Raw genomic sequence first — 17,779 nt, forward strand, 5'->3', positions numbered from 1 at the left:
CCAACCCAGAGATCAAACCCTAATCTCTTGAACTGGCAGGTGGATTCCTTACCACTGAGACACCTGGGAAGCACCATCCTTGTTTACTTCCCTCCAATTTCTGAGAAGGGGACTTTCAAGGCCAATTCCTCTTCATGTGCTTTTGATCTCATCATCTTTGCTATTTTTCTAGACTTTATTCCATCAGTTAGCTCCTTTCTTCTTATACTTTTGACCTTTCCTTCTCTATGTGATTTGTCTACCTTAGTTTATTAACATGCTTGATTCTTTATCAACCAGAGGAAAAAATAAAAATTTTTAAAAAATCATTGTCTTTACCCCATGTCCCTCTCCAGTGACCACCACCTTTATTTCCCTATTAAACTTTTTAAGAGTCATTCCTTTTCTACACTCTTACTTCTCCAATCTCCTACCACTTGTAATTGTTCTTGTAAAAGCTGCAATGGCCCCCATAATATTGAATTTCAAGAATATGTCTCATCTCTTATTCCTCCTGTTTCTGTCACAATTGACAGCTTATTCACTCAGCAAATACTTATCAAGCAGTTACTGAGTACTGGTCACTGTGTTAGTCACTCATAATCAAGACATGCTTCTTTATGGAGTTTGCACTACTAAAACTCTTCTGGCTTTTGGTTCACCTTCTTTAAACTACTCTTCATAGCTTCTCTAAGGCATTTCTTCCTCCACCCACCATCAAACATTCGTATTTTCCAGGGTTCTGCCCTTGACTCACGCTCTGTTCTGACTTTAGGCCCTTCCTGAGAGAGCTAAACTACTCTGATTTTACTACTGCCTGCATAATATATTTTTTAATACCTGGATGATCTTAACTTTCCATCTTCAGCCTTGAATTGTTTTTCTTTTTTCCTTTTGGCCATGCCTTGCAGCATGTGGGATCTTAGTTCTCCAACCAAGGATTGAACCCAGGCCACGGCTGTGAAGGGGAGAAGACCTAAATCACTGGACCACTAGGGAATTCCCCAGCCCTGAATTCTTAAATATCATTCTAGATTCGGTCCTCTTCTTCATCCTTTTATATAATTAACAATCAAGTCTGATCATTTTTCTATCTAAATATTTCCCTTGGGGAATTCCCTGGTGGTCCAGTGGTTAGGATTCTGAGCTCTCAGTGCTGAGGGCCTGGATTCAAACCCTGGTTGGATCACACAAGCCTCAGTCAGTCAGTCAGTTCAGTCGCTCAGTCATGTCTGATTCTTTGCGACCCCATGGACTGCAGCACGCCAGGCCGTGCTGCATCACCAACTCCATCACCAACTCCCGGAGTTTACTCAAACTCTTATCCACTGAGTCGGTGATGCCATCCAACCATCTCATCTCCTGTTGTCCCCTTCTCCTGCCTTCAATCTTTCCCAGCATCAAGGTCTTTTCCAATGAGTCAGTTCTTTGCATCAGGTAAGTATATTGGAGCTTCAGCTTCAGCATCAGTCCTTCCAATGAACATTCAGGACTGATTTTTTTTAGGATGGACTGGTTGGATCTCCTTGCAGTCCAAGGGACTCTCAAGAGTCTTCTCCAACACCACAGTTCAAAAGCATCAATTCTTTGGTGCTCAGCTTTCTTTATAGTCCAACTCTCACATCCATACACGACTACTGGAAAAACCATAGTTTTGACCAGGCAGACCTTTGTTGGCAAAGTAATGTCTCCGATTTTTAATAAGCTGTGTAGGTTGGTCATAACTTTTCTTCCAAGGAGCAAGCGTCTTTTAATTTCATGACTGCCGTCACCATCTGCAGTGATTTTGGAGCCCCCAAAAATAGTCTGTCACTGTTTCCACTGTTTCCCCATCTATTTGCCATGAAGTGATGGGACCAGATGCCATGATCTTTGTTTTCTGAATGTTAAGTTTTAAGTCAACTTTTTCACTCTCCTCTTTCACTTTCATCAAGAGGCTCTTTAGTTCTTCTTCACTTTCTGCCATAGGGTGTTGTCTTCTGCATATCTGAGGTTACTGATATTTCTCCCGGCAATCTTGATTCCAGCTTGTGCTTCCTCCAGCCCAGCGTTTCTCATGATGTACTTTGCATATAAGTTAAATAAGCAGGTTGACAATATACAGCCTTGATGTACTCCTTTCCAGATTTGGAAACAAGTCTGTTGTTCCATGTCCAGTTCTAACTGTTGCTTTCTGAACTGCATACAGATTTCACAAGAGGCAGGTCAGGTGGTCGAGTATTCCCATCTCTTTCAGAATTTTCCACAATTTGCTGTGATCCACACAGTCAAAGGCTTTGGCCTAGTCAATAAAGCAGAAGTAGATGTTTTTCTGGAACTCTCTTGCTTTTTCGATGATCCAACGGATGCTGGCAATTTGATCTCTGCCTTTTCTAAATCCAGCTTGCACATCTGGAATTTTATGGTTCACGTATTGTTGAAGCCTGGTTTGGAGAATTTTGAGCATTACTTTGTTAGCATGTGAGATGAGTGCAATTGTGCAGTAGTTTGAGCATTCTTTGGCATTTTCTTTCTTTGGGATTGGAATAAAAACTGACCTTTTCCAGTCCTGTGACCACTGCTGTTTTTCAAACTTGCTGGCATATAGAGTGCAGTACTTCCACAGCATCATCTTGCAGGATTTGAAATAGCTCAACTGGAATTCCATCACCTCCACTGGCTTTGTTCGTAGTGATTCTTCCTAAGGCCCACTTGACTTTGCATTTCAGGATGTCTGGCTCTAGGTGAGTGATCACACCTTCGTGATTATCTTTAACAACCTCATGAAGAGTATGAAAAGGCAAAAAGATAGGACACAAGCCTCAGGGAAAAGTAAAAAGAAATTCCTCTAATCTAGTGAGTCTCAGAGTGAGTGGAGTGAGGATGGAATGACTCTCAAGGAAGCTGTGTATTCAAGAGAGCTCATTAAATGTGATAATTACATATGATTTATCATTTCTCTATCAGTGACCAGGATTTAAACATAAATCACCAAGTCTCTCTGATATGAAAATTTGGTATTTACAAAGAAAAATCAATACCATAAATTTTAACAGTATCATTGAAAACAAATATCTACTTGTATATTTTATTCATTTTTTTAAAGAAATATTCCTTTTCTTTTATTTAGTTTTGGCTGCGCCGGGTCTTCACTGCAAGTGGGAGCCACCCACACTCCAGTTGGGGCGCCTGGGCATCTCACTGCAGTGGCCCCCCCTGCTGCAGACCACAGGCTCCAGGGCTTGCAGGCTGAAGCAGTCCCGGCTCCTGGGCTCCATAGCACAGGCTCAGTAGTTGTGGCACCTGGGACTAGCTGCTCCATGGCATGTGGGGTCCTCCTGGACCAGGGATCGAACCTGCGTCCCTACACTGGACTCTTCACCACTGGGCCACCAGGGGAGTCTGGCTGTATATTTTAAATGCATTATAGGATACAGATTTAAGGAGGAAGTTGATTGCAAAGGTATCCAAAGTTTCTCTGGAAATAAAATATTTTTCTGCCTTGTCCAAGATAGGTCAGTGTAAAGTCACAACTGGTAACAATATGTATCAGCCACTCAGTAACAGAATTAATTCATAAAACAGCATGACCTCTGCTTAAACTTGTCATTTGTTGTTCTTCTTTTACAGTTCTCCCTATTTGACATTTCACCTAACATTCACACCTTCAAATGGCCAAGGAAACGTGTAGGAATAGTTTTACAACACAAAATAAAGAAATAAAAAATGGAACAAAGGCCTAACATATATTTGAAAATGGATAATTGGGTCACACGGCTCATTTTCCCATTTTTCTCCCCCCAATTTTTGTTTTTTTTTTAAATACACAATGCTACGGAAATAATTTATTTTCTTCCGGTTTATAAATTCCTTCAGCAGGTGTCTTTTAAACAACTGATGTCTAAGAAAGACATAGGAAAATTATAAGCCTAAAGTCATTTACTTGCTAAGAGGAAAACCATTCTACCTGTTAAAACAAGCGTCTTCTTGTTATAAGAAGATTCCTTCTAGAATTTTAAAGTAGCAGTGCCATGTTTTTAACCTCCAAAGTCAGCTGGGCTTTATCGAAAGACTCCATTTCTTTGCAAGCTACACTAACTAGTACAGAACTAAAATAGCTGCTTAGCTCATCATCATCTAATTTTCTGGAGTAGATATATTAAAAACGAGATTAAAACAAGACTATGAAGACCAAATAATTACAACTTAAAATAAAGCCAACACAATTATGGGATGTTAGAGTTCTGAGAACTCAACCGCTGTTTCTAATGGGCACCAGTGCTAGACAGACTTTCAAATCGTTTAGATTCTATTTAAAGAGACGTTAAGAAGAAAAAATTTATGAAATGAAAGTGTGAAACAAGAAAGACTTTTGATTTTTTTGGTAGGTTATTGAGAAAAAACAAGTAAGATATGGAAAAAAATCATCTTCGACCTTAATTCTTTTTATCTAAGTATATATCCCAATTGGATTCAATATCAATGTAGAACGTACTGCTTTTTTGGGGAGGAATTTAACTTTTAATTTTTCAAAAAAGCAACAAAAGTATAACACGGCAAGTTGAAATCACCCTCTCACTTCTTTTGTGGCTGTTACTTTTATTTTCGGTTTTTGGCTGTTATTTATTTTTACTTAAGTATAGTTAATTTATAATATTCTGTTAGTTTCAGGCCTATATTATAGTGACTCAGTACTTTTGTAGATTATACTCCATTATAGGTTGTTACAGGATGATGGGTATAATTCCCCGTGCTATACAGGATAATTTTGTTGCTTATCTACTTCATATAGTTTATATCTGTTAATTCTGTTATATCTCTAATTTGCCCCTCCTCCTTTCCCTCTCCCCTTTGGTAATCACAAGTTTTCTGTATCTGTGGAACACACTATCTTTAATTTAAAGCACTGAAGTCTCAGGCAATAGAGTTTCAAATTTCAGATAATAGAAATGGCACTGGTCTTCCATGGAGTCTCAAAGAGTCGGACATGACTTAGCAAAGGAGCAACAACTGGGTTTCCCTGGTGGCTAAAGAATCTGCCTGCCAGTGCAGGAAACAAGGGTTCGAACCCTGGTCTGGAAACACCCCACCCGCCATGGAGTAATTAAGCCTACGTGCCATGACTACTGAGCCCGCGCTCTAGAGCCTGGGAACCACTTCTGAGAGCTCACGCATCCCAACTCTAAGAGAGTGGCCCTCGCTCGTCCCAGCTAGAGAAAAACCTTGGCAGCAGCAGAGACCCAGCACAGTCAATAAATAAATACATAAAATTATTTTTTTAAACAGTCCTAATAATAAGAATCTAACTAGGGAACATACCTTCTGATCAACTAATGTTTTTGTTTTCTCCAAGAAAAAATATCTAAATCCAATATATTATACATAGCTTATACTTCTTCTCATTCGATATAATCTTTAAGTAAAAATTTTAGTGAAGTAAAAAAAAAGTTTTAAACAGTACATATACTTCAGCACAGAAAAGTGCTCAGTTTTCAGAAGTGAACACACTTGTGTAATCACTATCCATACAAGAACTGGAAGAATATTAACAGGGGAGTTCCCTGGTGGTCTAGTGGTTAGGATTCTGAATCTTTACTACAGTGGCCTGGGTCCAGTCTCTGGTTGGGGAACTGAGATCCTACAAGCCTGGTTGGGTCAAAAAAAACAAAACCAAAAAAGCATTAAATCAGAGCCTGCAGCATGTCCTCTTCTAGTAACTACAACCCCTCACGCTACCATCATGCTGAATTCTATCACCTGACCAGTATATCTATATTTGAACTTTATATAAATGGGATACACACTATGGACTACCTTGTGTCCAATGACTTGTTACTTTTATGAGAATTTAAACATATGCTTGCATGCAGCAGTAGTTTCATCCATTTTTCAATGTATTATTGTATTTTATTATAAAATTATACTATAGTTTATGTATCCATTCTATTGCTAATTAATATGTAGGGTGTTTCCCATTTGGGGTTATTATGAATAACACTGTTAATAACACTGTCTTTTGGTGCATATATGTATGCTTTTCTGTTGCATACACACCTTGAAGTGGAATTCCTAAGTCAGACTATGCATATTTTCAGTTTTAATAATTACTGCTAAAAATTTTACAAACTGGATGTACCAATTTATGTTCTGATCAGCAGTGTATAAGGGTTTCCTTGGTGGCTCAGTGGTAAAAAATCTGCCTGCAATGCAGGAGACGTGGGTTTGATACCTGGGTTGGGAAGATCCCCTGGAGAAGAAAATGGCAACCTACTCCAGTATTCTTGCTTGGGAAATCCCATGGACAGAGGAACCTGGAAAGCTATAGTCCATGGGGTCACAGAGAGTTTGACACAACTTAGCAACTAAACATGGAGAAGGCAATGGCACCCCACTCCAGTACTCTTGCCCAGAAAATACCATGGAGAGAGGAGCCTGGTGGGCTGCAGTCCACGGGGTCGCGAAGAGTCAGTCACAACTGAGCGACTTCACTTTCACTTTTCACTTTCATGCATTGGAGAAGGAAATGGCAACCCACTCCAGTGTTCTTGCCTGGAGAATCCCAGGGACGGGGGAGCCTGGTGGGCTGCCGTCTATGGGGTCATGCAGAGTTGGACACGACTGAAGCGACTTAGCAGCAGCAGCAGCAGCAGAAGCAGCAACTAAACAACAGCAGTGCATAAAATTCCAACTGCCCTAAATCCTTGTCAACACTTGGCATTGTCGGCAGTCATAGTTTTAGCCATTCTGTTACACTTTGTTTTTGAAAAATTATGCTGGCATGATAATTATGTAACAATCAATTCAGTAATCAACTGAATGACTGGATATAGATATGGTTCACAAAATTTCAGATGACTTCCAGCCCTTTAGTGGATATCAGAATTATTAAACTTTTAATCAAGTTATCTTTCCAAAATGCTTTTAAAAATTCCCGCAAACCAAATAGTAGTACTGTTATATAACAGGGAAAGAAATGCTATCACACTGAGGTATTTAAAGAAGTATTATGGGAAATTTATCTGGTAGAAGAAGAAAGGGTCAAGCACAAACAGAAGCTACCACATACACAGAGGGCCTTTAAAAAAATTCTAAGTCTGACTTAGATATTAACAAATCATGGATTTCTATTCATAGACCTATAAAGAGCAGGCAGATTTATCTTACAGAGATTTCCCCTTCTAAAGACCGCTTAAAGACTACAGTGGATAAGAGTCTTATAAATAACAAAACTTTCTGGAAAAAAAAGAATATATTGATGTTGGAGAAAAATGCTATCCTCAAAATTTTCAAATGCTTCTCTGTTGGGTTTCAAAAGGATAATATCATGAACTCTTTACTATGAAAACTTTTTAAAATGAAACCTTACTTAATAAAATAGAGACACAGTTTCCTAACTGTGAGTTCTCTAAATTAAAGAAATACTGAAGTTCCAATTTAAACAAATTTGTGATAGTGAACACTGAACTTGAAAGACACCATTTATTCATTCAAGGTTTATCTGATATAAATACAATAATCCAAAAATATAATAGGCTTACATGAGTCAATATTACAATCAGTTTTTTTTATTTTTATTTTTACAGAATGCCACTTTTTAATTGCACTATTATAATATGGTAGCCATACTATCAGACAAAATTAGAAAATAGAGAAGAAAATTACTCATTATCTCACTCCACTAATACAACAATTATTAATATTCAGTATACTTTTTTCTACACATTTTCCCTGGGTGTATCTGACAAAATTATAATGTTCATAATATGTACTTAGACTTTTCCATTTTATTTCTATCAGTTACAGTTGTAGAATTTTACAGCAAATTAAATTAGCAAAAAAAGTAAGAAAGCAAAGAGCATAAGAACAATGCATTGTTTAACATGGTTTACCTCATAAATAGGAAGTGCAGGAGAGTTCCATGCATTGATTCTTGATTCATTGATATCAACAACCGTCACCCTGATTTCAGGGCACATGTGAGCAATCACACTACATGTGGGTCCACCAACGTAGCCTGCACCGATGCAGCAGATCTTCTTAATTTCAAACATGACTGTACTAGAAGAGAAACAGTAAGACTGACTGTTGAGAATGGAAAATTTAAAGAAATCACACTGCACATTCATCACACTTTATAAAAGCTGTCAAGGTGACAGGTATAGGGAAAGATTTCCTACATTCAGACCCATTAAGAATTATGAAAAAACAAATGGGACCTAATGAAACTTGAAAGCTTTTGCACAACAAAGGAAACTATAAGCAAGGTGAAAAGACAGCCTTCAGAATGGGAGAAAATAATAGTAAATGAAGAAACAGACAAAGGATTCATCTCAAAAATATACAAGCAACTCCTGCAGCTCAATTCCAGAAAAATAAATGACCCAATCAAAAAATGGGCCAAAGATCTAAACAGACATTTCTCCAAAGAAAACATCCAGATGACTAACAAACACATGGAAAGATGCTCAACATCACTCATTATCAGAGAAATGCAAATAAAAACCTCAATGAGGTACCATTACACACCAGTCAGAAAGGCTGCTATTCAAAAGTCTACAAGCAATAAATGCTGGAGAGGGTGTGGAGAAAAGGGAACCCTCTTACACTGTTGGTGGGAGTGCAAACTAGTACAGCCGCTACGGAGAACAGTGTGGAGATTTCTTAAAAAACTGGAAATAGAACTGCCATATGACCCAGCAATCCCACTTCTGGGCATACACACCGAGGAAACCAGATCTGAAAGAGACACATGCACCCCAGTGTTCATCACAGCACTGTTTATATAACAGCCAGGACATGGAAGCAACCTAGATGCCCATCAGTAGATGAATGGATAAGGAAGCTCTGGTACATATACACCATGGAATATTACTCAGTCATTAAAAAGAATTCATTTGAATCAGTTCTAATGAGATGGATGAAACTGGAGCCCATTATACAGAGTGAAGTAAGCCAGAAAGATAAAGACCAAAACAGTATACTAACGTATATATATGGAATTTAAAAAGATGGTAACGATAACCCAATATGCAAAACAGAAAAAGAGACACAGATGTACAGAACAGACTTTTGGACTCTGTGGGAGAAGGCGAGGGTGGGATGTTCAGAGAGAACAGCATTGAAACAAGTATACTATCAAGGGTGAAACAGATCACCAGCCCAGGTTGGATGCATGAGACAAGTGCTCAGGGCTGGTGCACTGGGAAGACCCAGAGGGATGGGATGGAGAGGGAGGTGGGAGGGGGGATCGGGATGGGGAACACATGTAAATCCATGGCTGATTCATGTCAATGTATGGAAAAACCACTACAATATTGTAAAGTAATTAGCCTCCAATGAATAAAAATAAATGGAAAAAAAAAAAGAATTATGTAAACAGTGATTTAAAAAAAAAGTAATGTTCCAATTGGATGACCTAGCCTGTTCTCAGCTGTACCAGCACGAAACATGGAAAAAATTATAGTAACTGACATCACTGAAAAAGTGTCACAAAGATTATAATGACCTAATATTTAGAAAGTCAAGCAGCACAGTAAAACCTCTGCCTTCTAACACAGTAGCATAACTTTGATTGCCAAGGGAAAATTCATAGGTGAACACACCCGTGCAATTCTTGCTTAACTAAACGCTGGTGTACAAAGGTCAGCTTTATGACAGGTTTAGACTAAAATGACAGATATTAAGATTACTTCTAAGCCCAGAATATACCTCTGAGATTATATTCCCTGCACAGTTTGGCTTCAGCAATTCTTTCTTAGGTACTGGACAGAAATCTTAAACTCTATTTCAACTTTAATCGGAAACTATGAAATAGTTAAAGGAAAGTAATTTCTGTAGTTGGGCTTTCGTAGCTCTGTTGGTTAAAGAATCAGCCTACAATTCAGGAGACCTGGGTTCGATCCCTGGATTGGGAAGATCTCCTGGAGTAGGAAATGGCAACCCACTCCAGTATTCTTGCTGGGAGAATCCCATAGACAGAGGAGCCTGGCGGGCCACTCAATGGGGTCACAAGAGTCGGACATGACTTAGCTACTTAGACTAATTTCTGTAGTTAGCAAAGCTGTTTCGCAGATTTTGATGACTTTTCAAATGATTAGGTGAACTGATTCACACTAATCAAAAGGACAAGGGACTGAGTTATACAAACGAATGTCAGTTTATTCAGGAATAAGAACAAAATTAATCAAACTGATCAAATTCTTAGAAATTTTGTCCTTGTCAAGGACTAACTCTAATCTCAGACATCATCTGATCTAACTCATTCATGGATTCCATAAAGAAGGAAAATGGTAATCAGAAAGTTTAAGACCCTGTTAGTATATTCCCGCATGGATCAGAGAAGGTAATATGGAAGGCTCATCTAATTACAATGTCTGGCAAGTATATCCCTACAGTGAAAAAAGGTACATGAAGCACATAATTAAGACGATCCAATTCCCTCTGATATGAATTTTCACTAATCAAACAATGTTCTAATCTTCAGTGGTTCTCTGGGTAAGCTTCCCTACTAGAAATGAATGGCCTGACAACCCATACAAGTATCCCGGTCTGTGCTAATGAACAAGTAATCTGGTTTATAAATTGATCTTTTGGTTATGATTAGAAGATACCAGTTCCCAGAGTCTGATCTCTAATGACTCCTTTTTTCTCTTCTTGGCTGTGCGGCTTATGGGATCCTAGCTACCAGACCAGGGATCAAACCCTGGCCCCCTGCAGAGTAAGCACAAAGTCCTAACCACTGGACCGCCAGGGAATTCCCTCTAATGACCTTTTAACAACTTAAAATGGAATTTTAGTAAAACAGTAAATATGTACAGAATTTGTAATCTAATGACTTCTGAAAGAGAGCAATATGCTTAGCAATATGCATACAAAGTAATATTTTAAATGTATTTTTATTTTGAATAGGTAATAATTCATATGAATCAAAAATTAAATCTGAGGCGTTCCCTAATGGTCCTGTGGTTAAGCACTTTGACTGCAGTTGGTCTGGATTTAGTCCCTGGTCAGGGGACTAAGATTCCACAAGTCACTTGAGGCAGCCAAAAAAAGAAAAAGAAAAATCTGTGTAACAAGGTAAACAGAAGCCTCACACCTATCCCATCTTTATCTACTTTGCTACTACAAGCAACCTTTGTTAGTATTCCAGGAATCACCTTAAGAAAAACATTGAGCCTAGAAAAATAAACTTTTGGCAACCATGTATCTTTCATTACTTCACCCTTCTACTTTTCAATTCTGCCTGTTAATACTCTCCCAGCCTCAAGTGCCCTATAGACAAGGAAAATGTATGGGGAGATATGACTGCGTGGGAATTGCTTAGTGGCTAAAGCTGAGGGGAATGTTCTGAAAAGTTCCCACCTGTGGGAGGGACAACTGGGCCTGGAGCAGGCTTACCAAAGATGTATTTCCAGCATTCACTGCTGCTATCCCCTCTACAGTAGAAGAATCTTGGCATCTGGTTTCAAAAAAAGTGCCTCAACTGTCTCCAGGCTTAGCCCCTTCTCCTTCATGAAAAATTAACATTCCCAACTTACAGGTCTACTGTGTGGGCACAGCAGAGAATTTGGCCATAGAATAATATAGGTCCTGACCCTCAACTACTTAACAATTTATTTAGGGAATAATTCAACTGAAAAGCGTTTGTTAAAGAACCCCCTATGTATCAGACAACTATTGTTCTATGTACTATCGACACAACAGTGAACATGACAGACAAGAGTTCCCACCTTTAGGCAGTTATATTTTAGTAGGAGAGCACGCAAACAAAACAACGGCAGTTGTGGTAAATTCCACATAAAGGAAATAAAGGAAAACTTGAAAAAGAAACACTGTGGGGAATGGACTATTTTATTTAGGGTAAAGCAAAACAAAGGTCCATCTAGTCAAGGCTATGGTTTTTCCAGTGGTCATGTATGGATGTGAGAGTTGGACTGTGAAGAAAGCTGAGCACCGAAAAATTGATGCTTTTGAACTGTGGTGTTGGAGAAGACTCTTGAGAGTCCCTTGGACTGCAAGGAGATCCAACCAGTTCATCCTAAAGGAGATCAGTCCTGGGTGTTCATTGGAAGGACTGATGCTAAAGCTTAAACTCCAATATTTTGGCCACCTCATGCGAAGAGTTGACTCGTTGGAAAAGACCCTGATGCTGGGAGGGATTGGGGGCAGGAGAAGGGGATGACAGAGGATGAGATGGCTGGATGGCATCACTGACTCGATGGGCATGAGTTTGAGTAAACTCCGGGAGATGGTGATGGACAGGGAGGCCTGGCATGCTGCGATTCATGGGGTCACAAAGAGTCGGACACGACTGAGCACCTGAACCGAACTGAACTGAACTGAAGTCTCTCTGAGGTGACTTTTAAACTGACTTAAAAGATAAAATGGAATTAGTCACACCCAGATAACATGGTTAAATTATACAAGGGAGTATAACCTCATGCGAAGAGTTGACTCATTGGAAAAGACCCTGATGCTGGGAGGGATTGGGGTCAGGAGGAGAAGGGGACAACAGAGGATAAGATGGCTGGATGGCATCACCGACTCAATGGGCATGAGTTTGAGTAAACTCCGGGAGTTGATGATGGACAGGGAGGCCTGGCGTGCTGCGATTCATGGGGTCACAAAGAGTCGGACACGACTGAGCGACTGAACTGAACTGATAACCAGCTAAATGACAAAGTAAGTGTTAAAGTCCAGGGGAATCAAAATAAGAAAGCATCCTACATCAAGGGAAACGTAAAATCTAAGACTGGCCTAAAGAATAAATAGGATATAGAAAGGAAATATAAGCGGGGAGGGCATTTCAGATGACAGGACGGAATAGATAAGGACTTAGATACAGAAATGAGTCCAAAGAAGTGAGGCGATCTGCCTAGTTACAAGGAAAAAAAAAAAAGTGGATATTAAGTAGTGAGAGGCAATGTTATATGCCAGCCTGGATGGGAAGAAGGTTTGGGGGAGAATGGATACATGTATATCTGTGACTGAGTCACTTTGCTATTCTGCTGAAGCTGCCACAACATTGTTAATTGGAGCTTCCCTGATAGCTCAGCTGGTAAAGAATCCACCTGCAATGCAGGAGACCCTGGTTCGATTCCTGGGTCAGGAAGATTCCCTGGAGAAGGGATAGGCTACCCACTCCAGTATTCTTGGGTTTCCCTGGTGGCTCAGATGGTAAAGAATCTGCCTGCAATGCGGGAGGCCTGGGTTCGATCCTTGGGTTGGGAAGATCCTCTGGAGGAGGGCATGGCAACCCACTCCAGTATACTTGCCTGAAGAATCCCCATGGATGGAGGAGCCTGGCGGGCTACAGTCCATGAGGTCACAGAGAGTCAGACACGACTGAGCGACTAAGTACACATACCCCAATACAAAATAAAAAGTTTTGTTTTTTAAAAAATAATTTTATTTTTTCATTTATTTTGCGGTGCTGGGTCTTAGTTGCTGCTCGGGCTTTTCTCTGGTTGCAGTGAGTGGGGGCTGCTCTGTAGTGGCGGTGTCTGAGCTTCTCATTGCAGAGGCTTCTCTTGCTCTGGAGCATCGGTTCAGGGAGCTCAGACTTCAACAGTTGCAGCTCCCAGGCTCCAGAGCACCGGGTCAATTCACTGTCAGTCGCTCCTCAGCATGTGGGATCCTCCCAGATCAGGGGCTGAACTCATGTCTCTTGCATGGGCAGGTGGATTCTTTACCACTGAGCCACCAGGGAAGCCCACAAAAGTTTAAAATTACAAAAAAAAAAAAAAGTATTAACAGGTAATAATTGTCTCCTAGAGTGGAAATGAATTGGAAGTGGGTCTCGAATGCCTTTTTCAGGAAGGTATGACCATAAATATCCATGAGGCTATACTTTAATAACTTAAGGAAACAGCTGAAAGTAACCATAACAATCAAAGGCATTAATGTAACTAAAACCTAACAAGCTCCATTGAAGAAAAAGAAGAAGGAATGATCAGCTTAGAGCCTGGAAAAGGAGCATTAAGAAGAAGAATGATGTTTATTTCAGAGCTGTCTAAAGAGTGACACAAAATCTGGAAGTCAGAAGTGTTCTGGGTTTAGAACAGTGAGGTAAGAAAAGGCTTTCCCAATGCTTGGATGGCAAATTACCCCCATATTCTTGGCTCTGATTCCACTCTGCCTTATGAGTTCAGATTGCCAGGAATTATAATACTAGAAAGGGATGACCTGGGTTTGAGACATCAGTATTCCAGGCACTGGAATAAAATTTCCCTACTGTATTAGCAAGGTTCCATTCTAGTATACTCATCAGTCTCTTATGGGCTTAGGCATCGTTAAAACCTGAAACCTCATTAACCACGGGTCTGTGGGAGAAAAAAAAAAATCAACCTTCCAGATATGTAAGGCTGAAGGTCAAGTCCTGAACTGTGACAAATCTGAAGGACTACCTACCACACACAGCAACACCCTTACTGGATAGGTGGCCTCTCTAATCAAAACTAACGTATGTGGAATACCTAAAAAGTGAAATCTCAAAGGACTTTTGAACGAGAGGATTTTATGGTGTTACCACTTAACCCATAGCCAAGAGGTTGTAAGGGCAGCCTATGCCCTCAATCTCAACCAGAACAGGTTCTGTTAACATTCTTACAATAAACATGGGTTGAAGATCTACATGATGAACTCTTGGGCTCAAGAGCTTAATAAGGTGGTCCCAGGCTAACATTTCTCTGCTGCTCTTCACCTAAGCACCTAGAATAGGCTCTCACTAACTACTAATTGGATGAGTAACTCTTATTAAGGGTCTTTTTGAGATGAAAACTGTTATTTGAATATTTTTAGCTCAGATGGCTTATCACAGTATTTTCGCAGATTGTCCAAAATCCTATCATCCTTTCTCTTAAGGTAGAACTTTAGCATGTCTTCTCAGAGTTACTTCTTTTTTCAAAAAAAAAAAAAAGGTTATGGCTGTGCCGGGTCTTCAGTGCTGCTTGCAGGCTTGCTCCAGTCGTGGTGGCTGGTGGGGTCGGGGAGGGTGGGGGCTACTCTTTGTCGCAGTGCAAGGGCTTCCCATTGCAGTAGTGTCTCCTGTCTCAAGCTCTAGGCGCATGAGCTTCATTACTTATGACACACAGGCTCAGAAGCTGCGGCTCCTGGGCTCTAGAGCGCGCACCAGCTTAGTTGCTCCGCAGCATATGGGACCTTCCTGAACCAGGGATTGAACCTGTGTTCCCCCAATTGGCAGGCGACTCTTAACCACTGAGCCACCAGGGAAGCCCCCAGAGTCACTTCTTATCCACCTTGGTCGCCAGGCCATATTCAGCTTGCCTTTCATATAAGCAGCCAGGGTCAACTGTTGATGGCAGGTAGGCCTGTATTATAGAACTGCCTGTGTTTTGGGGTACCCCTGTGTTGCTATTTCATATGGCTCGCAGACGACAATGGGGAAATTACTGAAGAAGCCCAATCTACCATCTGTGCAAGTCCAATAAATTACCACCTGGAAGTTTCAACAAAATCTTCAATAAGCTTTAATATGGAGCTTGATACAGTGTTAGTGATGTACTCCGCCTGACACAGATATCTTCTGGTACCACTTTAAATGTCTACTTTTATATACCTTCCGATCCTCTACTGTGCTGTCTGGGAAATGGTAATATTTGCTTACGAATGAGTCAGTTTGGAGTGACTTTTTACCCCGTGTTTTGGGAAAGTCACAGCAATCCAAGCAGTTCCAAAACTATTTTTCATTTATAATTTTACGAATTCAGATCAATATTTCAACCTACAAGCTCTGGCTAACAAAGAGCGAACCTCCGATTACAATCTAAGGTGAATATAATCCCTCCATCTCTACCCCTCTTCAGTACACTCTACAAGTACCCAGTATAACGGGCTTCCCTCGTGGCTAAGTGGTAAAGAATCCATCTGCCAGTGCAGGAGATGAGGGTTCAATCCCTGGGTCAGGAAGATCTCCTGGACAAGAAAATCGTAACCCACGCCAGTATTCTTGCCTGGAAAATGCCATGGACAGAGAAGCCTGGCAGGCTACAGTCCATGGGGTTGCAAAAAAGTCAGATGCAGTTTAGTGACTAAACAACAACAAAGCCAAGGCAATGGATGTCACATCAACTTCACACATCATCTTAGACATTTCAGAAATGAAATACAGATGCCTGACCTGGGGGAAATATTTAATCAGTGAATAAGATTGTTAACCTTATATCTAAAGGGTTTCATGTAAAGCTGTGCAAACAACACGAGAGAAGATGGAGTATGCTTATTAGGTGCAGATTTCCTATTAGAGGAGTACAGCAACAGGAGAAGAAACGAGACCCTTCCAATCAGGGTTGTCTATCCCTTACCTTAAACTAGAGGCTGGGCACTACCAAGCAATCTCAGAGCACACAGTAACGTCTTTCATTTCCAGAACCACCACCCTACCCACCAAGGAACAGACCAGACTACTGTTGCCCATTTCTTAGGGGATTTGAAGAAACTCACAGACTCGCTGTGTCTTTGAGGGCAGTCAATGAACAGCCACTCCTCTGTATATCCTTGAAAAGTTCCCTACCAGTGAATCCTTCTTTTCTATACACCAGAATTCTCGACCTTACTCAATTATTTTCCTATTTATAAGAAGGTATAATTTTTCAAGGGCTCACACAAACACGATCTCCTGAAACACTCCGGAAAGGCCTTCCTTAACATGAAATAAAGCCATTATATGGTGTGGCGGCCAACAATGCATTTCAGGACAGCTATATAGATGTCACGACAGAATATCTTAGGACTTCGCCTTCGAAAAGGCTCTCTGGTTCGTTTTCTTGTCAAGTTTCTTAAGAAGGGCGGTCAGGGAAGGGGGTAAAGCGTCAGCACTCCATGTGAGCAATTCTAAACACAAAAGACTTTGATTCAGAGGCCAAAATGGGGTCCCTAAGCAAAGGACCACTTCCTCTGGTGATGTTCGCTTTCAGAGGCGCCAGGGAAATCTCACTTAAGTCGGAAAGTGGGAGAAAGCAGAAAAGAGAAGCGGTTGGAAGACTCGCCGAGTCTTGAATTAAAAGCCTAAGCTATCTCTCTTCCAGGGCAGCAGATCCAAAGGACGATTCCCGCCCAGAGCCGCCCAGAAGAGGAGACCGAGAGTCGTGACACTGGAAGCCTCGGACCGCGCGCAGGGAGCGACTGGAGCAGCGCGCACACCCCGCCCCGTTCCTTCCACATCCCGGCGGGGCCCGGGAGCACGCCACCGGGCGGCGGGGCCAGCCCGAGAACGGCGCTTACCCACTTCCAGGCACCGAGCGCTGCAACCGCTTCTGTCCCCCCGGCTCGGACAGCTCCTCGCTCTGGGCCGCGCAGCCTCAGCACTCGCGCCCGGCTCCGTCTGATCTCCCCTCGCCGCACACCCTTCTCGGGCTGCCAGGCGCCGCACCCTGGGTCCCGGGCCCGAGCCCGTATTTAAAGGCTTCCACCCGAGAAGGCGGAGGATTCATCCCCTGGGAGCCAAGCCCTCCCGGACTCTGCCCTCGGTCGCATCCCTGCTCCCCCTCCCGCCAAGCTAGGCCAGGGCCCGCCCCAAGTTCCTGCGGGCCCTGGGGCGGGGACACGGGGGCGTGGCCAGTCGTGGCTGGGAGGGGGGCAGACCCCGCCCCCGGCCGACGCTGAGCAAATCCGCTGCGTCCAGCTCAGCGGCCCCGCCCCTGCCGCGAGCCGCGCGGGGCGGAGCTGCGTGCGCTGCGGGTCCACCGAGGCCCGAGCGGCTAGAGCCGGAGGAGCGAGTAGGTCAGGTGCTAGTTCCCCCGTCGTCTGAAGTCTTCTCTTGCCATCTGGCCCCCGGTTCCTTCCCTGTGTGCCCATCCTGTCT

At 41.8% G+C, this 17,779-nt stretch overlaps 1 protein-coding gene across 2 annotated transcripts in view; it reads right to left on the bottom strand.

Annotated features, from left to right (window-relative positions):
• Positions 1 to 17,465, bottom strand: part of UGDH (UDP-glucose 6-dehydrogenase) — a 33,217-nt gene extending 15,752 nt beyond the window's left edge. Inside the window, exons 1-2 of one of the 2 annotated variants that reach the window (XM_061164583.1) lie at positions 17,200 to 17,465; positions 7,848 to 8,011 (exon numbers count right to left, since the gene is read on the bottom strand). In XM_061164583.1, coding sequence (XP_061020566.1) covers positions 7,848 to 8,009 — 162 coding nt within the window. In that variant the 5' untranslated portion in view covers positions 8,010 to 8,011; positions 17,200 to 17,465. Of the gene's footprint in view, positions 1 to 7,847; positions 8,017 to 17,199 lie in introns of both variants that reach the window. The other variant, XM_061164582.1, reaches the window with a different exon arrangement.
• Between the last annotated feature and the right edge of the window lie 314 nt (positions 17,466 to 17,779).

Source organism: Dama dama, chromosome 17, assembly GCF_033118175.1.
Source record: "Dama dama isolate Ldn47 chromosome 17, ASM3311817v1, whole genome shotgun sequence".
NCBI classification, from domain to species: Eukaryota; Metazoa; Chordata; class Mammalia; order Artiodactyla; family Cervidae; genus Dama; species Dama dama.